The sequence below is a fragment of the Zingiber officinale genome, chromosome 5B (assembly GCF_018446385.1).
Source record: "Zingiber officinale cultivar Zhangliang chromosome 5B, Zo_v1.1, whole genome shotgun sequence".
Classification (NCBI taxonomy): Eukaryota; Viridiplantae; Streptophyta; class Magnoliopsida; order Zingiberales; family Zingiberaceae; genus Zingiber; species Zingiber officinale.
Window position 1 is genome coordinate 784,722 of NC_055995.1, and position 22,603 is coordinate 807,324.

At 36.3% G+C, this 22,603-nt stretch overlaps 3 protein-coding genes across 8 annotated transcripts; 2 read left to right on the forward strand and 1 right to left on the reverse strand.

Moving 5' to 3' along the window:
• Positions 1 to 586: 586 nt before the first annotated feature.
• Positions 587 to 2,955, forward strand: LOC121987186. 3 transcript variants are annotated; one of them, XM_042541079.1, is made up of 6 exons: positions 587 to 703; positions 794 to 855; positions 948 to 1,037; positions 1,118 to 1,239; positions 2,366 to 2,414; positions 2,581 to 2,955. In XM_042541079.1, exons 1-6 carry the CDS (start codon positions 631 to 633, stop codon positions 2,851 to 2,853), a joined length of 669 nt encoding a protein of 222 aa, XP_042397013.1. In that variant the 5' UTR covers positions 587 to 630; the 3' UTR covers positions 2,854 to 2,955. The 3 variants fall into 3 exon arrangements, with proteins under 3 accessions (XP_042397013.1, XP_042397014.1, XP_042397015.1); XM_042541080.1 differs by having other exon boundaries at positions 2,584 to 2,955; XM_042541081.1 differs by having other exon boundaries at positions 969 to 1,037.
• A 917-nt stretch (positions 2,956 to 3,872) lies between these two features.
• LOC121983818 (BTB/POZ domain-containing protein At1g63850-like) lies at positions 3,873 to 8,143 on the reverse strand. The gene is made up of 2 exons (XM_042536453.1): positions 6,995 to 8,143; positions 3,873 to 4,387 (listed from the first exon to the last, which is right to left on the reverse strand). The coding sequence occupies exons 1-2, from the start codon at positions 8,111 to 8,113 to the stop codon at positions 4,091 to 4,093; spliced, it is 1,416 nt and encodes a 471-aa protein (XP_042392387.1). The 5' UTR covers positions 8,114 to 8,143; the 3' UTR covers positions 3,873 to 4,090.
• Positions 8,144 to 12,602: 4,459 nt separating this feature from the next.
• LOC121983820 lies at positions 12,603 to 22,569 on the forward strand. Of its 4 annotated transcripts, none has more exons than XM_042536456.1 (9): positions 12,607 to 12,929; positions 13,971 to 14,012; positions 15,017 to 15,154; positions 16,506 to 16,547; positions 17,553 to 17,687; positions 20,521 to 20,750; positions 21,669 to 21,699; positions 22,191 to 22,248; positions 22,362 to 22,569. In XM_042536456.1, the coding sequence occupies exons 1-9, from the start codon at positions 12,813 to 12,815 to the stop codon at positions 22,439 to 22,441; spliced, it is 873 nt and encodes a 290-aa protein (XP_042392390.1). In that variant the 5' UTR covers positions 12,607 to 12,812; the 3' UTR covers positions 22,442 to 22,569. The 4 variants fall into 4 exon arrangements, with proteins under 4 accessions (XP_042392392.1, XP_042392391.1, XP_042392390.1 ...); XM_042536455.1 differs by having other exon boundaries at positions 12,609 to 12,929; positions 21,669 to 21,705; XM_042536458.1 differs by lacking the exons at positions 15,017 to 15,154; positions 16,506 to 16,547 and having other exon boundaries at positions 12,603 to 12,929; positions 21,669 to 21,705.
• The last annotated feature ends 34 nt before the right edge of the window (positions 22,570 to 22,603 follow it).

Consider the following 22,603-nt stretch of genomic DNA (forward strand, 5'->3'; position numbering starts at 1 on the left):
AATTCACCCAAATACTTTAACAATTTATTTTTAAAATAAGACCTAATCACTTATAAGTTTTTAAAACAGTTTATAAAATATACGAGCTTATAAGCTATTTTTAATAAGTTTAACCGAACATTCAAAAACCTCCATTTAGCACTCATAAACTTGTTTTGTCCTCCAGTTTTGCTATACATTGTACTCTAAATTTTGAATTTCATAACAAATATTGACATTTCAATTTTTTATTTATTTATTGAATTTTACATATCCTATTGTAATCTAAATTAATTTTTTAATTAAGGAAAAAAAAATCAATTTTCTTTCTATGTCTGGTCTCATATTTAGAAATCTTTTCCAGATCGTAATGAATATTTAGTTATTCGGTTTAATTAGGAAAGAAATAATAATTTTTTCCTAAAATAATCAGAATTTTTAGGAATAATTAAAAAAAGGAACGACGTATTTTAATTCCGTTAACGGTAACCCGATTTTAAATAAGCCCATTTATAGCAACTAACTCGCAACCATATCTTCCTATAAAAGCCGGTATCGCTCCGCGGAAGCGATCAAAACCTAGAAGATTTCCCCGTGCTTCGAGATTCTAGTAAAACCCTAAATTCTTCTGCTTCTTTCGATTCAATTGCGATGCAGATGGAAACAAAGGCGTTAACAGAAGAGGCGATCTCAATGACTGAGAAGAAGATGAACATGAGCTTAGGTATGCCAGGAACTTTTTCCGTTGAATCTGAAGTTATTCTATCTCAATAACTTAGTCCTAATACGACTTCACATACTTACTTTATTGTAGATGATATTATTAAAATGTCGAAGAAAAATGCTGCTAAAGGGAAAAGACCTCCGAGGCCTCCTGTGAGTGAATATATTCTTTCCAGCAAAGTTTTTTTTTTTTTTTTTTTCTGTTTCAAATTATTAAATAGTTGATCACAAAATCCTGTCTTTAGATTAAAAACCAAGGCTTTCAGAATAGGAATCCTTCCCATGGTAATGCCCTGCTACAAGGATTCATGGATTCCAGATCATCGATTAGACAGGTAATAACTAGTATGCTGTGTTTTTCTGGAGGATATATATGCTGTACATTTATTAATCTGTGTTGACCATGGATGTTCAGGGTGTGCTTGCAAAGAGAAGGTCCAATGTTCATGGGAATCAATTCCCAGTAATCACAGAGATGGCTAGGAAGGCTGCTGCCAGTTCTGTCCAGAACAGGATGAGAAATCCGAATGGCAGATGGTTAGTCCTTTTGCCCTTTTCTATCTTTTATCTTACATTATTGTTTTGCAGTGTAGCACAGATTACAAAATGTGGTTCTTATTTAAAACAAACAGACTTCACATACATCTGTGCTATCAATATTGTTGTAGTTATCCATCCACTGTTGTTTTCTGGACCCTTCAGCTGTTAAGCACTTTGAACTGCACCTTCATTCCTTTCTTAACAAAATCTGCTCTGGTCCTATTTTTGTGGTGTTTTAGGATTGCCATGTTCCACCCAATGTTGGTTTTTGACCACTTAGATAATCTCAAAGTAATCTACATTTTGGGTTAGGATGGATAAACATGGTTTATAAAGGATTTCTGTGCATCAAGAGTATTCTTTATTATTCGATTATGACAAGATTTGCTTATCTCTATCCAACAATTGTAAACAAATGGAATAAATTATATACATTTTTTGGTTAGATTTGGGTTGAAGGTATTATGTTTGGCATATAGTTAACACGGAAACACATGTTTATGTACGCAAGTTCCTGGAGTTTTCTTCTAAATCAGTGAAGCTTTCCATTGCACCTTCCTAACTAAGATTTTTAGATCAGTTCCATCATACAACAATAATTTGCCGTTTGGATGTAATCAGTTTCATGGTATAGATTAATCTGCCATAATTGTTTTCTTTTGGCACGAAGGGGGGATCTGTTGTTTTGGGGTGTGGATGAGGAACATGCTAATGTTTAAGCTCAGAGGAGGAAGCTGAGAAGAAAGCTGGCTGCTTGCTGCCTGTATCAGGGATCTTTAATGAAAAGTTTGTAGACCGCCATGGCTAGAGATTATATACCTTGATCTCATTGCTGGTTTAGCCAAATCCTGCTGGTTTAATAGACATGGAATCTTTCTCAAAGCATCTACATTTGCCTCTTAAGGATGTGGTAGAGCTGTCCAATCTGTTTCTAGTTTCCTGTCATTACCATATTTCTGTGACTAGTTAATTAAACTCATTCTTTTCTTTTAAACGAATGGTAAGCTCTAAGTGCCTTTAGTGTTGGTGTTTGACCTATCAGGAAGAAAATATTCTGACTCAAATTATGTTTTGCTTATAATAGTTTTATCCTCTAATTTTAAGATTGAGCTTACTGATGCAGTGTATTGACACCCCTTCAAAGGAGTGCTGATGCTGACTCCGATATCAAGGTAACTTCTTATAAGCACAAACTGTTAATCCTTCTGTTTGATTTGATGACTTCTCTTGGCCTTTCTTTTAGGATCACTTAAGGGCAGATAATTGTATTGTTGTATCCATTATATTTGGGCCGGCAGTATTGTTTCCTAATATCAATTTCATGTGTTTGCCAAGCAGCAGCTTCAAGCCTTGGATGCAATCTTTGCAAATATGAATGCGATGAGGATGGATTTTGTGATCGAAAAGATTAATCCTGGAGGCAGCATGCAGTTGGTACAAAGGCCCTTTGGCTCAAGGCAGCAGCAAAGAAGAGGTGGTCGTCGCCCTCGAGGTGGTGTTCAGCCGGGACAAAGGCGCTTTGGCTCAGGGCAACGGCAAGGAAGAGGTGGTCCTCGTGGTGGTGCTCATGGTGGGCGTCGTGCTGCTGATAGATTGCCTTCAGCTCACTGACTTTGCTAAATAAGAACAGTTAGTTTGCTGTTGCCCAGTGAACAATTAGCTTGTTGTATTTTATTTGTTACATTGTTTTCATATTCACATCAAAGTCAGGCGCGTAAGGTGGAAATCTATGTCCCAACTAATCTGTACTCTCTCTCCAGTCATTAGAGTTTCTTGAAAGCACAAATTAGTTGCCCCCACGGGCGGGATCAACCGGTTATGACATGGTATTCTTGCAACATGGGTCGGGAGATCGAAGGTCTGCGGCAGCAATTGCGATAACATCAATATCTGTCCGTGCTAAACACCTTCGACCGCCATGTCATCGCCGGGCCCGTATTCACCGTGATTTACTCCCTCTCATACTCGTGGGGCAGGGGTGAGGGGGCCGCTGGGCGGCGGGACCCGCCTTTTGCAACATTGAAAGCACAAATTAGTTAGATTTTTATCAATTAGAGTTCAACATTATTCATAATACGACTATATTTACAGTGGATATGGAACATAATTTGTGACAAAGGAATATTCCATGGTTTCCATCTTAATGTCCAAAAATAACTCAAGTTCCCTAGATTGCAATTGCATGTTTCAATGAAGACATAAGCTGACAAAATATCCTCTAAAATCATCAATATTAACCTCAATGGAAGATCCAATAATAAACATGAGAAAGACATTATCAGTACTTCAGCCTCACAATCAAATTATCCAAAGCTTTGCAACTACACAATTAGGAAGAACCAAAATTATTGTACAACAATAAGTTTGCAGTTTATAATTTAAGTGAAAGGTCCGACAGCAGCAATCAATTTGGTTTCACCCATTTTTTATGTTCTAACTCCAACTTCGGTTAGATATCAGCTCTGATTTGCACCATCTGAATCAATCAATTCCTGCCAACTCTTACAGTTCGCAAATTAAGCTAACTGAAAATTGATTAGCAAATTCAAGGCAAAACATGAAATGGAACTAACAATTGGTTGAACTAAATTAGGATCTTACAGGGGCAATCAATTTAGTTTCATCCACATTTCATGTTATAACTTCTACTCATTTATTCCTATATGCATAAGACAGTTACAACACACGAGTATTTATTTACATCTCTTTAGATTCTCGAGGAAGGATCATATACAGGCATACAGAAATTTCAAACAAAAAGGCATTTCAAGGATTCAGAATATCAACATCCACATTCTCAAAGCCACGAACATCCAATAACGTGATTATTTATTGTCTTCATTTTGTGTCAACCCGCAATGTCATCATCCTTATTCCTTGGTAGCCGTCCTGCCCTGTTTGCTCGTCGGAACCAAGTCTTGAATGCTAAGATCAAGTGTGGGCAGTCATCAATGTTCCGAGTGGAAAAGCGTAAGCACTGCTTCAGCAAATCTTGAGAATCCGATAATGGAAGGGTAGATATTATTCTAAGAAATGCTTCTTCAAGGTCCTGGATGATTGATTTTTGACCAGTTGGCATCGGGAAAACAATGTCCCGACATACATTCAGTACCGGGAGCCAACAACTGACCAGATTCATCCTCACCTGAGAAAAATAAATACTAAAATTAAGAGCTTTAAATCTACAAACTCCTACTGAAAGCATATGCATCTCACTGATTCGAACTTGGAAGCTTGCAATTTTCTTGCACCAGCATCGCTCACAAATATATGCAAGTGCTAAATCAATCAAACTATTGGAAATTATCAACCGAATGAACACCCTTCTACTCGTGAAATATCAAAATCAGGAAAGCATTAAGAATTTGAAATCATCTAAGTTATACCATAATGAGAGTCATTCACATTGAAAAAAGAGAGGCTGTCTTTCCAAGCAAAGTAGTTCCATATGCAGTTGACACTTTGTGAAGCAATGTTAACAGAAGACCTCTACTAGGCCCAACATGCATCCCATTATATTCACATCGACTTTATTTCGATTGATGGTGATGCCTATTCCCCGCAACTAATTAACCTTTCCAATCTCAACATTTGTAAGCGAAACATCATATACAACTCCAACCTTCTCATTGTTGTCCTGATCATATTTTGTTATTGGTAATCCCCTTTTAGCACAATGTCATTTGAAAGAGAAAGAAAAAGAAAAATGCTTAAAAAATAAATTTAAAACTCATCCACTGCTAGCAACATCTGTACAAGAAAATCTTCTTTTATGCTACATAGGGGAAATACTTGGATGCCCTATAAATCATATTCTGATATAATATTGTAGCTTGTTTTCTAGCATTAAATATTTTTTAAAATAATATTATTTATGGTTTTTTTTATTTGTTTATAGATTGTTTAAATAGTCCATGGATTAACATAACTCTGTTAAAAAGGTCATGCGCATAGAATGATAACCATGAAATTTGTGAATGTTATGCCCAAATCCTAAATATTTTTGGTCATGCTCTCATTCAGACTGGACACCTGTAAATCTGATAGACTTACATGCATAACATATCCACTAAGAGGATATTTCATTTTATGTACATTAGTGTAGGGACACTAGTATTTATACTTGCTAGATTAGAGAATGAATTCACTAAGATAGTCTGTTGGTCCTTTGATCTAAATGTCATAGTAGCCTAATGTGCGCTATTTATTATTTAATAATCTTCCGGTTCTCAGAATCATAAAGGGGCACTTAAGTATAGTTTCATCACATATAGTTTGCAACTGTAATCAAGGGATTGATCACTCTGCAGTCATCATGGGAGGTTGTGTTGTCTAGTGGGGTCTTCTTTGATTGCAGCTAAAGAAGTCTTTGTCCAAGATGGGACACTAAAAAAATAGATATTTCTTGGAACAGTCAAATTAATCATAAACCAGAACAATAAAACCATACTTGCTTGGTCATAATTTCTACTTATCCACTCTTTGGGTTTGTTCAGGTTACCTAGCAATGAAGGGGCATCACTGTATCACATATGCAATGAACTTTTTCTATCAGAACTAAATTTATCTGTCTTGAAGACATGTTGTGAAATGCTAATCACAATTTGTAGGTATTTCAGATTGATATATATCAACTTTAAAATGTACTAGGAAGCTTTAGTCAATGGTTAGCTCAATCAAAACCATATATCAACTTTAAATCTATGAAAATATCTCTCTCCTCTTGTGCATTTGGCGGTATCATCATCCCTGAGCACTGTGCCCATATGCACATAGGCAATAGAGGGGAACAATCTACTTAATCACATGAAATTGACCATGTACCCTCACATGTGTCACCTCCCAACTAGAGAAATCTAAATGGAAAGCATACTCAAGTCTTAACACATACCCAAAGAGGATCAAGACATGTTTAGCAAATGTTAGGTTGCAACAAAGGAATGTCCTTCTAGTACCATATAAAAGAAAATAAAATATTGCAATGTTATAATCATTAAAAGAGAGGACTATGACATCACAACTATATAACTCAAACATAAAACCTTATAACTAAATACCATATGTGGGACTAAACCCCATAATTTGTATAACAATTTACTCTTAGTAACTCTAAATATTATAAAGAGGTTTAATTTACTTGCATCACATCAGTTCGAAAGAAAGTTCCTACATACTTGCACATATCCATCCCTTAAGACTGTGTTCCACCTGCCCTTTCGCTCAATTGGTTTATCTCCCCCTTGCTATCCATGTTAAGGAACAAAGTGTTAAACATGTCCCTGTCATGTACTTGGAGCATAAAGGCTTCCCCAAAGGGGAAGTTCCAGTTATTGCCTCCCTTGAGCCTCAAAGTTTTGGACATCCCCAATCCTATGCATTTGAGTAGCGAGGTTCCTAAAATATCTGACGCCTACAATTGTTCTATCCTGTATGGAGCCACCATTGTCTCAACCATTGTTTCAGAAACCCTTGCAGTTGCTCTTCACTTTGTTGACGCATTAATTTTCGTAGGAAAAAATTAATAGGATCTACTAGATTTAATGTTCATTCTATAAAACTCAATTGACTTCAAAAATATGGCATGGCTATTCATAGAACTTCTGTATATTGGCTTTATCCCATCTGATTCACTTTCTATATGATGTTTAATCTATATAGTGCGGTTCAACTAGGCAAAATATTATTAATATTTCCCTATTTTAATTATTTCCAACAAGAAAGAAGCTGCACGCATTTAGTTCTAACTTCAAACCTGTCGAGGAGCCAGTGTATTTCCAGAAGCAACAGAGTTAGCCAGCCGGAATGTGGACCTTATGATCAGTGATGGCAGCCCAGGAGCTATATTCTTCCAGGCGTCATCCCTAAAAGTCTTCTGCAAATCTGCAGCCAAGGAAGCCTGCTCACTCCACCCTGTTACTGCTGTATCGGCCACCCTCAACTCGATCATCCTCTCAACCAACCAGTGCAGGTGCTTCGCATTCATCATGGATGAGTGAAGATTCAACCTCTGCATTGCCTCCCTTTCGTCATTCCCCCATGAAAGTCTAAAATCCAGGCTTGCGTACTTCCCCAAATGATCCTTCACCATCTCCATACTCTTCAAGAAGGCCTGATCAAGAGCTCTCCTTACGCAATCCCTGGAAGAGTAATCACTAAGTAGCTTTGCAACGAAGGCCTTCACGTTGACAGTGGCAACATTTGGATGGCTGCGGATAGCTGAATCTATCAATTTATGGAGCATTTCCTCAGATGTGCAATTCCCATCCCCCTCCTCTGAGACAATTGGGGAAATCCTCGCAAGGAGATCTTCACATTCCTCTAATTGAAGCAAAGGTACCAAATTTAACACCCCCTCCTCTTCCTCCTCCGTCCACGGCACCGCCTCGAGGAATCGTACGCAAGCTCGGACGCAATCATCGAAGAGGAGCTCCATCGCCACGGGGAGCATCTCCAGAGCGTCGGAGACGGAACCGATCGCAGCGGAGAAATCGAGACTGTGGAGAAGCCGAATGACAGCGACGTGAACGCCGAAGGGGCCGCGGGAGCGGTCGCCTCCAGCAGAGGCGAGGACCTTGAGGTAGAGGCGATGCCGGATCCCGCTCCCAATGACGGAAGGGTGATTCCATCGCTCGGAGAGGAGGGCGTCGAAGTAACGGGAGCGGCGGAGTGCGGCGGAGCGGAGGTGAAGGTCTAGCGAGACGGGGTCGAGGTCGTCGACAAGGGAGTCGTCGAGCTCGAGGCGAAGAACGACGTCGGCGGTGGCGGGGTCGTCGAAGCCGATATCCGTTAGGGTTCCGTCGCCGAGGGGAATTTGGCCGGCAAATCCTAGTCGCTGGCGTTTCCGCAGTGGCATCGTGTCTTTAACGCTCATAACGGCGTCGGCGATGGGGTTGAGGCCGGAAAACAGAAGTAGAGATGATTAATTATGTTGTCCTGTAGCCACGACTTAGCTTATTCTGTTCTAAAAAAATAAAATGATAATTTCAATTAGTCGGGATAAATTAGGAAGTTTTCACTTGTCATCAGGATAAATCAGAAAATTTTTCATCATCCATCAGAATACGAGACAAGATATCTTGGATCACCTTTTGTGATACAAGGGATGTATCACTCGTATTTACGGTCGGATCATGATCATGATCCGGTCGTAATTGGTTGCGATCTCTTTCTGGGTTCACTGTCCCCGTTAGATTGTAGTTTGGTTCAGAGCGAGCGGCCGGAGGCCGCCTGGAGGACACCCTCATTCAGCGCCCAGTAACATGGCCACTTATCGACCACCGGAGGTCTTTGAGCGGCCTCCGACCGTCCACTCCGAACCAAATTATAATCTGATGGGGACGCTGAATCCGAGAAAGGATCACAACCAATTGCGGTCGAATCATGATCCCGATCCGATCATAAATACAGTGACACATCCTCTGAATCAAAAAAATAGTTCAGGAGATCTGCTCTCTTAGAATACGATCAGCTCAAAAGTCCGACATCTAATTATGTCCCTAAATATATTATAATTAGAGATCAGTGCCTAAATGATAATTTGGATTTCGTATCGCAGTATCACAATTAGGGATGACAATTTCACTCAAACCCGATCGAGGATCCGATATCCGATCCGAATGGAGGAGGGTATGGAGGGACTATCAATACCCGAATATACGATTAAATAATATATATACATATAGTAAAGAAAATTTTATTTTTCCAAATTCAACTTGTTATTTTTGTTGATATTAAGAAGAGATTATATAGATGTTTAATTTTTTTTTAATTATATATATATATATATTTGTTAATAGGATGTTAATTTTAATATATTTTTGTTGAATGATAATAGTTGGATAGAAAGAAGAAAAATTAAAATTATAGAAGATATCCGATCCTTTAATAGAAATGAATATATCCATCGAAAATCCTATACCCGATGATATAAGGATGGTGAATTTAAAATCTGATCCGAATTCTATCCATCGTCATCCCTAATCACAATACCGGGACGCATATAGCAGCGAATAGATATTTTCCTCCTCGCGATTAATCTGACTCATGCTTTGAGATTCGTCTCTAGTCCGTTTCTCATGCCAAGCGTCCAAGCACGAATCGCAAAGGCTTTTTTGTCCAGTGGTTCCTTCGCAAGCGACGGATGAATTGCAACCGTCAGAAACGAAACCGACGCGTGTGATCAGATGGGTAAGGCTGGGCCCGCCAAATACGATAGGTCGCCCGATCCCGACAAGATCTCAGTGGGATCCGTCTTTGGCGGCCAAGTGGATAAGATAATGATCTCGAATTATTTAATAACTTAATTAAATTTTAATGAAACGATTATGCACAAAACTCACTGGCGCCCTTTTAACTAACGCCAAACTGTGTATAATTATTCACATTATTTTTTCTCTTATATTTTTTTTATCTAAATTGATGCATTATAATAACTACATAATTACAGTTCCGTACCTACTATATAATATATAAAAAAACAAGACTAAAATTATTTGAACGAAAAAATTTAAATAATATTTTTTATTCTAAATTCAGACTATTACAAATTGTTTTTTTAACTAGTAGTAGTTATACATCGTTAAATGGATTTCGATTTAATATATTTTATGTTAAAAATTATGATTTTTTAAAATTTAAAATTTAATATTTAATATTTATATTTTAGTAATTATAATTTCATAACTACTATAATTATGTGACAATTCAATTGTAACCGTTATAATTTTATAGTTATTATAACATGAATATTAAATTTTAAATTTTGAAAGATCATAATTTTTAATTCGATTGAACCACGTGACATATAATATATTAAATCAAAATTCGTTCAAAGATCTACAATTAATTACTGGATAAAACACGTAACAGTTACAAAATGTTTACATTCTTATTGAAGACTCCGAACAATTTTAGTAGTAATTACATATGCCCCGATTTAAACAATAACAAATGAGAAAGATATAATAATATGAGTAAGTTGCTTTTGTGTAGTGGAAGATAATTAGGTACTTGTATGTAGGATGGGATGTTTTTTATTAAAAAAAAAAGGCTAAATACTTTTACTCCTCTTATTTCCTATCAAGTAACATTTTACCTCTTATATTTAAAAAATAACATTTAATTTCCTTTGATCATAAGTAAGGTGTGAGAAAACTTTTAAAAGATAATTTTATTCATGTTTTTTTTTTATCATATTTCGATAATAATTTTAAGAGGAAAAAAATATATTGAATTGATTATTATATCCTTCGATAAATTTTTTTTATAAAATTCATAAACACACCAATCTAAATAATAGAAAAATAGCAATTCTGAAAGAGATAAGCAACCAAAAACTCATAGACCACCCTCACCAAACTATAAAAGAATCAGAATTCTAAATTGATGAATCAAAATCAAATGAAAATGGAACAAAGTTCATTATTATATAGTATATTTTGATGATTGAGCACTAATCTTATAGTCACAATAGCTTATAAACTTTCTTCTTAGACTTTGTAATGTCTTTGATGCGCGTATTGGTATAATTTTATCATACCAATACTTCATTCCTACTTCATTATATGTCATATTTGATGATGATGAGACAGAAATTTTTAATGATGAATTTTATTTTATCTTCATTTGATTTTAGTTTATTAGTTTAGAATTTTAGCTCTTTTTTTATTTGATGAGGATGGTGGAATGAATTTTTCATTTAAAATTATCATTTTTCTATTGTTTATATTAATGTATGTATAAATTTTAAAGATAATTTTTATTAAAAAATATAATGACCACAATGCACAATTATCTTATATAAGTTTTCTCACATTGACTTCTAGTTAAAGAAAGTTAAATATTATTTTTTAAATATAAGGGATAAAAAACTACTTGATAGAAAAAGCAGGGTTAAAGGCATTTAGCATAAAAAAAATCATAATGTGGCGTTATATTTAAAAAAAAAAACTTTTAAATATGAGGCCCTCGCATAGCACTTTGGGCTGCTCGATAGGGCTCGAGGTCCATTAATACTCACTTAAGGTGCTTTTTAAAAAATAATATGTGCAAGCCGAATAAATGCTTTTTCCTCAAAACAATTTAATTTTTCAAATAAAATGATTCTAAAAATGGAACTTAGATTTATGGGGGCGGATCATAGTCCAGCCTTTAGATTGGTGAGAGGTAATGACTCTCCACTTGTTAACAGGTGAATTTCCTGATCCCGATTCAGGAGCGGATAAAGGGATCAAAAGATCCGGTCCTAGATTTATAGATAACAATACCTAAATCAAAATAAAGTGAGGAGAAATCTGATATACGCGAAATGAATTAGTCAAATTTATTTAATGGGATGAATTTTCAATCACGTTTTAAATTTAATCTTGATCCGGTGGTGATCTAGGAGGACCCATTGTCGAGAAGAGTCAACGTTCGGATGGTCGTCAAAGTTAAAAGATGGTAAGCTAAGAGACTAGCTGAGCCGAAGTCCCCATAGGCCGAGCGGCAGGAGGAGTTTGTGGCAGTGAGGCCGAGCCCACCACCCGATCAGCCTAAAGAGTTCAAGAAAGGTGGGCTGAGTCTAAGACGGACCGATGAAAGAAATGCTCGAGCCGATCGGAATAGGTATGCCTGTAGGGGGCTAAAGAGTGGCCAGCCTGCAGGATAGACCAAAGGAAGTGTCAACAGATTAGCGGATGACATTTAAGAAGGGAAATATGTCTTAACATCCTTTTAGGAGTCAATGCCGCCGATTGACAGCGCGAAGGAACAGGAAATCGTACAGAAGAAGATTACGCCGCCTTAGCAGAAAGGTGTCCGCCCTGTTATAGTAAGGTGTCAGGGACTCTTTCCCGATATTAGCTATTGAGGAAAGCTTAGGAAGTCGTATCCGCCCGGGAAGTGTGTAGTCAACCCGTCGAAGTTCTATATAAGAAGAGGAGTGGCTACCCGCGGAGGTACGCGCATATACGTCTTTGAACCACACCATTCACTTCTTCATTTTTCCTTCATTTCTTCTTCCTGCGGTTGTGTGACTTGATCGTCGGAGGGCCGTCACCGGGAACCCCCTCCCGGCTTGGTACTAACGACTTATAATTGCAAGAGCGAGGCGTTTCCACCACGCACGAAGATCCATATCAGCGTTATCTCCCGACAGCCGTCCACTCAACTTCAGGGCAGGATCAAATCTAATACAAATATACAATTAAATTCCACCTAACGAACTAATGGATCCGTTCGGGTTCAACCCGAACCAGATATGTGTCATCATTTTTAAAGAAAATAGAATCAAATGCGGATCTCGATTCTCCGACCCGATCCGTTTCCTGTATTTTTTTTTATTGTATTTGCGTAAAGGCCCTCGGTCGTCGCCGATATTTTAAGGCAGTCCATATATGCCGAGAGGAACCCTCGTGCCGCTTTATTTCTTCTTCCCCTTTCGTTCAGCTGTTCGATCGATTGAATCAATTGTATTTCAGTAATTGTTTACTTTTTGTTTTTTCTCTTCTTCTTCTTCTTCGATCGAAGCATGCGCTCGATCTGGGTTTTCTGGTCTCGGTTCGGGTTCTGGATAAGCGATTAGAGGCGAGATGAGTTCTAGGGATGAGAAGGGCAACGACGAGCCGTGGAAGGAGAGGGAGCGCGCGACGAGGGCTTGGCACGTCGCTCTCTTCGGATTGGTCGGCGTCACCGCCACTGGCCTCCTGGTATGATCTCCCCTCGCGTCCTACTGAACTTCCTGTTCCTTATTCTTGGAGTTTGTTTATAATTTTCTTTTCTTTGGTTAACTTGATTTTGTATTGTAGCGGAGAGGAGATAATGAATTCGATATAAAAAGAACATGATCGTTTTGCTAGAAAGATTGCGTTTTTTTCATCTTCCATGGATAACGCAATGTGTCATTATCGATTTTACCTCTGCCTTTTGTTTGTTCAGCGAGCTTAGCAGTCTTTTAGTTTGAATGGAGTCTAAACAAAGATCTTTTTTCATATGTTGAACTAGACGATCAACCTTATTTTTATTTTTTTTCCTTATATTTTTTATGCTGATTTTCAAGTTGGAGATGTGAAGTGAATTTGGAATTTGCTCTAGTACTATACCGGTGTCATCAGTTTCAGAGTAATTCATGAACTTTGAAAATGCTTTGCTGACGCCAATGTACTTTAATGAGATGAATCGATCTGGTAAGTTTTCAATTTCTTTGGAGTGAAAGAGGCACCTGATTCACAATTTTAACAGTGTTCTTTGCTTCGAGACCGAAGAAGTGGTCCTTGCTCTTGTTTGAAATCTGTTCTTTATTTATTTCTATTAGAGAGAGAATTTTGATTAGTTGCTTGCTGCCCTGTATCAGCGATGGCGACAATGTTTAATCTGTCAGGTTTTTATGGTTGCCTTTGACATTTGTTTATATGCACGCCGTGATCATGCCTTGCTTTCCAGTTCCAGTATAGTGCTAGTTGTAAACATTAATGTCTTACACTCCTGTTCTCACTGATTGAGAATCTTTCTCCCTCTCCTTGTATAAAATTGGTTATATTGAAGATCTAGACTCTTGAAAAAATTTCCTATTATTTTTGGAGTTATACTAGGTTAACTTTGGGTTTCAACATCTCAGCATGGCAATGGTTAATGTATCCAGAGTTCATTGCTTGTAATTCTTAGGTGATATTGTGTCCATATACTCCTTGATAAGTAGTGTTATTTTGCTCACGTAGCAACTTAACTGGAATATATGTGGTCTTTGGCAGGCTGGTCAGTTGCGCAAAACTACTGAATGGGTATACACTCAGGTAGAGTTAGTCTCTGCACTGTTACTTTTAGCATTGCAACTAGTATATAAGGCATTCTTAGTTTGGCATGGAGTCTGTTGAAATAAATTGTACTTGTAACAAATGCTAATGCACCATGTCAAGTATGCTGGTTTATCAATCAACTACTGAGAAAGTGGAAGATAAAAAAGTTCAGTTACAAATCACTGATACCATAATCAATGGAATTGCATATAGCAAGACAGGGTTAAAAAGTTGAACATATCCACTATCTGAGAAGCTTATAAATTTTAATATTCCTTTGGATCAAGTTGAATGCAGGTGTTTCTTATTGTAAGTTCTAGTGCTAGGTTTGAATGAATGTTTTTGATACATCTTTCATTTTTTGTACCTTATAATAATAAATCATTATGACTATTTTTTTATTATGGAAGATAAGTTGGTTACTGTGATAAAAAGGATTTATTTACAGTAGTCAAGAACAAACTTCATAAATTAAAAGTGAGGAAACACAACCTTCGTAGCCAAAAGAAAACAAAACATCAGCATTGATCAGTGAAGCATGATTCCTAGCAACAAGAAAAAAATATAAATTCATAAATCCAATCAGCCAATGAAGACTAGAAATCTGCTACCTTCAGTCAGATAGTGACAATTGATTTTCAATTCTTGTCTGACTAGATCTCCATCAGAAAACTTTTGTAAAAGAAACTGTGTCTAATCATCTATCTTTCTGATGATTAACCATAATTATATTTCATGTGAAATAAGGTTAAGGCTTTATTAAAGAACATGTTGGTCAGTTTCAAAAGTACAAACTCACTTCTCTAATGTAGCTTGGCAAAACTTATGACAAATTGTGATTGAATATATGTCATCCTCTCACTATGTTATAAAAAGTCGTGTGTACACGTCTTTATATCAAAATAAGAAAGAGTTGGGGACAAGAAATTAACAATTAATGTGCAAGGAACTATTGCTTCTGTTTTGCAGTTTACTAATGACTTTATTCTCTCTTTCGTCAGTTGAGCAGATTACGGTCCACTTCAACCTGGAGCAATTCAACAAGTAGTTCAAGTCATGAAGGTTCCAGACAAGAAGCTTGGAAAAGATACTACCGTATTAGAATGCAAGAGGAATATGAGGCTGAGAGGGAGAGAGTTGTAAGTTATTCTATTCACTATTCATCGTTACATCCATCAGTTTTTCTACAATTTTTTTTTCCTCCAATGACTGTGGTGAGATAATGGTTGTCTCTTTGTTTCACTAAATCACTGCACACATTTTTTTTTCAGAAAGATGGGGTTATATCTTGAGTAAAAGTGGTGAGGTCAATGGAGGGATAAGTAGTTGATCATTATATCTTGAGTAAAACTGGTGAGGTCAATGGAGGGATAAGAACCATATAGTTGATCCCAAGCAGGTGGGACTCACATGGCTTGATGATTAAACATATCTTGGTTATATACCACCTAGCAATTGATTTTAACTGATCTATTGTAGTCAAATCCATGACAAAAATCAAAATATTAAAAAGAGCATGTAGGTGGCATGTATGAACCCACTACATGGCACATACATAGGATGCAGGTGCTTATGTGGGGCCTCCATATATGGCCGTGTTTTGATGGCATATGCAACAGCATGGTGCACCTGATCCTGCCTATTGAAGCACCACATACGCTATATATGATGTGGTCCCTTGGCCAAAGGTGTAAATGGCATATGTGACCACCTGGTCCACTCTTTTCATATGTTGAACTACACGATCAACCTTCCTTTGATTTTTTTTCTTCTTCTATTTTTTACGCTGACTTTCAAGTTGGAGATGTGAAGTGAAGTTGGAATTTGCTCTAGCACTATAACGGTGTCATCAGTTTCAGAGTAATTCATGAACTTTGAAAATGCTTTGCTGATTCCAATGTACTTTAATGAGATGAATCGATCTGGTAAGTTTCAATTTCTTTGGAGTAACAAGAGGCACCTGATTCACAATTTTAACAGTGTTCTTTGCTTCGAGACTGAAGAAGTGGTCCTTGCTCTTGTTTGAAGCCTGTTCTTTATTTATTTCTATTAGAGAGAGAATTTTGATTAGTTGCTTGCTGCCCTGTATCAGCGATGGCGACAATGTTTAATCTGTCAGGTTTTTATGGTTGCCTTTGACGTTTGTTTATATGCACGCCGTGATCATGCCTTGCTTTCCAGTTCCAGTATAGTGCTAGTTGTAAACATTAATGTCTTACACTCCTGTTCTCACTGATCTAGAATCTTTCTTCCTCTCTTTGTACTAGAAGTGGTTATATTGAAGATCTAGACTCTTGAAAAAATTTCCTATTATTTTTGGAGTTATTCTGGGTTAACTTTGGGTTTCAACATTTCAGCCTGGCAATGGTTAATGTATATAGAGTTCATTGCTTGTAATTCTTAGGTGATATTGTGTCCATATACTCCTTGATAAGTAGTGTTATCTTGTTCACGTAGCAACTTAACTGGAATATATGTGGTCTCTGGCAGGCTGGTGAGTTGCGCAAAACTGCTGAATGGGTATACACTCAGGTAGAGTTAGTCTCTGGATTGTTACTTTTAGCATTGTAACTAGTATATAAGGCATTCTTAGTTTTGCATGGAGACTGTTGAAATAAATGCTACTTGTAACAAATGCTAATGCACCATGTCAAGTATGCTGGTTTATCAATCAACTACTGAGAAAGTGGAAGATAAAAAAGTTCAGTTACAAATCACTGATACCATAATCAATGGAATTGCATATAGCAAGACAGGGTTAAAAAGCTGAACATATCCACTATCTGAGAAGCTTATAAATTTTAATATTCCTATGGATCAAGTTGAATGCAAGTGTTTCTTGTTGTAAGTTCTAGTGCTAGGTTTGAACGGATGTTTTTGATACATCTTTCATTTTTTGGAACTTATTATAATAAATCATTATGACTATTTTTTTTATATGGAAGATATGTTGTTTACTGTGATAAAAAGGATTTATTTACAGTAGTCAAGAACAAACTTCATAAATTAAAAGTGAGGAAACACAACCTTCGTAACCAAAAGAAAACAAAACATCAACATTGATTAGTTAAGCATGATTCCTAGTAACAAGAAAAAAAATATAAATTCATAAATCCAATCAGCCAATGAAGACTAGAAATCTGCTACCTTCAGTCAGATAGTGACAATTGATTTTCAATTCTTGTCTGACTAGATCTCCATCAGAAAACTTTTGTAAAAGAAACTGTGTCTAATCATCTATCTTTCTGATGATTAACCATAATTATATTTCATGTGAAATAAGGTTAAGGCTTTATTAAAGAACATGTTGGCCAGTTTCAAAAGTACAAACTCACTTCTCTAATGTAGCTTGGCAAAACTTATGACAAATTGTGATTGAATATATGTCATCCTCTCACTATGTTATAAAAAGTCGTGTGTACACGTCTTTATATCAAAATAAGAAAGAGTTGGGGACAAGAAATTAACAATTAATGTGCAAGGAACTATTGCTTCTGTTTTGCAGTTTACTAATGACTTTATTCTCTCTTTCGTCAGTTGAGCAGATTACGGTCCACTTCAACCTGGAGCAATTCAACAAGTAGTTCAAGTCATGAAGGTTCCAAGCAAGAAGCTTGGAAAAGATATTACCGTAGAATGCAAGAGGAATACGATGATGAGAGGGAGAGAGTTGTAAGTTATTCTATTCACTATTCATTCTTACATCCATCAGTTTTTCTACAAATTTTTTTTCCTCCAATGACTGTGGTGAGATAATGATTGTCTCTTTGTTTCACTAAATCAGTACACTTTTTTTCTTTTTCAGAAAAGTTGTGGTTATATCTTGAGTAAAACTGGTGAGGTCAATGGAAGGATAAGATCCATATAGTTCATCCCAAGTCGGTGGGACTCACATGGCTCGATGGTTAAACATATCTTTGTTATATACCACCTAGCAATTGATTTTAACTGTTCTATTGTGGTCAAATCCATGCCAAAAACCAAAATATTAAAAAGAGCATGTAGGTGGCATGTATCAGCCCACTACATGGCACATACGTAGGATGCAGATGCTTATGTGGGTCCTCCATATATGGCCACGTGTAGACGGCATATGCAACAATGTAGTGCACCTGATCCTGCCTATTGAAGCACCACATATGCTATATATGATGTGGTCCCTTGCCCAAAGGTGTAAATGGCATATGTGACTAGGCGTGCAGCCGAATAATATGAAAATATTGATATTCGAGTTTGAGCTCGAAAAATATATATGATATTCGAAGCTTGAAAATATAAATAATTTTGGCTCGAACTCAATTCGAAATAAAATTCGAGCTCGAGTTCGATTCGAATTGTTCGAACCTTGATTTGGATATATTCGAATTATAATTCGAAATGACTTAGATTCGATTTCGATTCAAATTATTCAAACCGTAATTTGAATATATTTAAGTTAAAATTTTGTTCGATTTGAGTTTGCCTCGCGAGCAACTCGTGAACAATTGAACCAGATAGTATAGGTTCGAATTCAGCTCGAAAAAATATTCGAACATGTTTGAGTTCGGCTCGAATTCGATAATTTTGAATATGAATTGAATATTTTTCGAGTCAGCTCAAAAAGCTCGTGTTCCGGCTTGATTCGTTTGCATCCCTATATCTGACCACCTAGTCCACTTTTAAAAAACCATGCTGAAATCCACATAATTCCTGCCTTCTTGTCCCAACTTTATTTATTCTATGCATGTTGGCCTAGTTAACCTAATCATATTGGGATTTGAATCAGTTAGGCCAAGAAGCAACCAATGTCAGAAGGATTGAATTAATGGAGTGTGTTGATTAGAGATGCTAGGAATTTGTATAAGTTGCTGTGCAGATGGCTTACAAAATTATTTAACATGATATTGAAAACGAAAAAAATACCTGATCAATGGATGATAAGTACTCTAGTTCCCTTATATAAGAATAAGGGAGACGTACAAAATTGTGCAAACTATAGGGGCATTAAACTAATGAGTCATACTATGAAACTTTGGGAAAAAGTAATAGAAAAAAGATTAAGGAAGGAGACCATAGTGACAGAAAATCAATTTGGGTTCATGCCTGGAAGGTCGACAATAGAAGCTATACATCTTCTTAGACAATTAATTGAAAAATATCGAGAGCAAAAACAAGATCTACACATGGTATTCATTGACTTAGAAAAAGCTTACGATAGAGTTCCAAGAGAAATTATATGGAGAATTTTAGAAAAGAGAGGTGTTAGCGTAACATATATTGAACTAATTAAGGATATATATGAGGATGTAACGACCAGAGTAAAGACTTCATGTGGAGTAACTGAAATATTTCCAATAAAGATAGGGTTACATCAAGGATCAGCTCTAAGTCCCTATCTTTTTACACTAATTATGGACGAACTCACTGCGCACATTCAAGACACAGTACTGTGGTGCATGTTGTTTGCAGATGATATTATTTTGGTAGATGAAACACGTGAAGGAGTAAATGCTAAACTAGAATCTTGGCAGGAAATAATAGAAGGAAAATGTTTTAAACTTAGTAGATTAAAGACAGAATATATGGAATTTAAGTTTAGCAATATTAGAAATAATGAGACAATTGTTAAGATAGGAGAGGACGAGTTGCTCGAAACCGAGAGATTTAAATATTTAAGATCATTTTTACAAAACGACGGAGGGATTGAGAGAGATGTCTTATAGAATACAGGCAAGATGGTTGAAATGGAGGGGAGCGTTGAGTGTTTTATGTGACCGTAAAGTACCTCTTAAACTTAAAGGTAAGTTCTATAAAATCGCAGTTAGACCTGATATGTTATATGGAGCTGAATGTTGGGGTATGACTCAAGCACATAAGCAGAAGATGAGAGTTGTAGAGATGAGGATGTTAAGGTGGATGTGTGGGCATACGAGGATGGACAAAATAAGAAATGAGAGCATTAGAGAGAAAGTCGGAGTTACATCTATTGAGGAAAAACTCCGAGAGACACGTTTAAGATGGTACGGACATATACTTAGACGACCAATAAATGCTCTAGTTAGGCGATGTGAAACTATGATATACATGCATATCAAACGAGGAAGAGGAAGACCAAAAAAGACTTGGTTAGCAACAATAAAATAAGATAAAATTTATTTAAATATAGATGATGATATAATAGGAGATAGAGCTCAATGGCGTAAAAGGATTCATACAGCCGACCCCACTTAGTGGGAAAAGGCTTGGTTGTTGTTGTTGTTGTTGTTGCTGTGCAGATGGCCTAGTCAGTTTTTTTACTCGTGTAATTATTACATAATTTTGAATTTGATGCAATTGCTTGCCTCGAGGACAGATGCAGATGGTACTAGGCTGAAGTATATAAAACACTTTATTGAACATTCATATTTGTATTCTTTGCCAACAGAAGTTTCATAACGTGTCTTGAGATAATTAAAATTATTATCCATGCTACTCCTATTGTTTTGAAAATAACTGATGATTATGACTTCATTTTTCTTTTATGTAGGAGCGTATAAGACAAATGCAAAGTGTATTTAACAGGGGGCGAAATAAGCAAAAGACCTACAGGAGTTGGACCGACAATGACCCTGGCAAGTACCAGTATATACCACGTGAAGATTGGTACTACGAGACAAGTACATCTCACAGTGACCATAAAAGTAGTTACAAATCCACCCCAAATTACAGGGGACATTACACAATGTCCCATCATTACACAGTCTTAGGGCTTGACAGGTAGTAACTGAACCACTCTTTCTTTATTTCCTAGCAAATAAACACGACTTTTCACTTGTACTGCTAAACTTATTTTCTATGTTGTGGACAACTTGCATATTTCTTGGCTTGCATTTATCTTAGTTAGAGTATAGTTTTTTTTGGCTTGAATATTGTACAGGGAGCGGATACACAATCAGTAAATTATATAACAGAAAACCTTTGCTGATTAATTAGAAAGAACTTAAATTGTTAGATTACATTTGTCCGTTAATGGATCCATGGGAAACAACAAGAACAAAAAGAAAATAAAAAAAAAAAGAATCCTGCATCGTAGGATGCAGGTAGATAATTTGGTTATGTTCCATCGAATAACTGATAAATAGATTGAGATTTGTTGTTCCTTGACATGAATCATTGTGTGGCCTTTGATTGCCTTGTAATAAGATTTTTCCCTTTATCATATACTTTGTGGAATCAATTACTTCACAAGGTATTTGGTTTTTGAGAATGCTATGATACATATGCAGGCGTTGGACAAATTGGTGTAGCTTTAATAAAAAGATAAAACTAGGGACAATAGGTTAAGATGGTATAGATTTGAACAAAGGTGATTAATTATTCTATGACTAGATGAGTTGAATCAATTTCGTGAAATGTAAGGGGCAGGCGAAATGCTATGAACATTGTTTAATTGATCAAAATATTACTAGCAATTTAGGCTTGCACAGAGTTCATGGAGCAATAAGATATATGTAACCAACCTCATATAGCAGGAAATAGTATACCCTTGATTCTTTTGATATTTGCATTAACATTGTATTCTCATAATTTGTCTCTATTTAGATTGGAGGGACTCGAGTAAAAACATAATACGATAATGTATGTTCTAGGATTTATGTTCTCCAAAGCTAATCAGTTTTATGCTTCTTCCCATAGGACAAGAGCAGAACCGTATACCGATGCTGAGGTAAAGGTACACTTTCCATCATCCGATCTCTTCTTATCTAAATGTTGTTTCAATTTTAGCTAAGATAATATATAAATGTTTAGGAAATTGTTAGAGATTTTGTATATATTTTTGAAAATTGGAAAGTAGTAATTGTGGCCATACAAAAATGGAGAAGCTGTTTAACTAGAAAATTGACAAGGAATTTTGAACTGTTGCCATATTAATATAGTTCACTAAAAGCAATATTTTATTAATTGTTTACATCTGTTGTTCTTGTTTAGATAGTTTTTTTCCTTCTAATTTGAGCTCATCAACTAGACTAGGTTATGTCTTCCAAAGTATCTTAAACAAATAAATTAAAATTGATGCAGTAGATTGGATGAGGAACAATCCTGTGTTATTATTGTCTGACTTCACCTGAATGTTTAGGCTCACAGGCATCAGCTTTATAAATTTCTTGTTTTCTTTCCATATTGTCTGCTGACTTGATGTTCATCTATGCATTGCAGTCTGCTTTCCGCACAAAAGCAATGGAGCACCATCCTGATCAAAACCAAGAGAATAGAGGTAGAACCTGTTTCTCATCTTCTTTGTAAAGCACAATAAATCTATATCGTGTCTGGAATTTGTTGGTTACAATATATTTGATGATGGAAAGCATATCATTCCTCTTGTTGCAGTGGCAGCCGAAGCAAAATTTAAAGAAATTATGATGTCCTATGAAGCTATAAAATTGGAGAGGGAAAATCAAAAGTGCTGATATATATACACTCGTGCGTGTAGATATTGGTCATTTCAGAATAAATAAATATATTCAGGAATGCATTTGCTTCGCAAACAGAAAAAAAAAAAAAACAAAGCAAGCTGGGGAACGCTGAAACGGTTTGTGCACAGGAGCATTGACCTTCCATGGTGTTCTTCA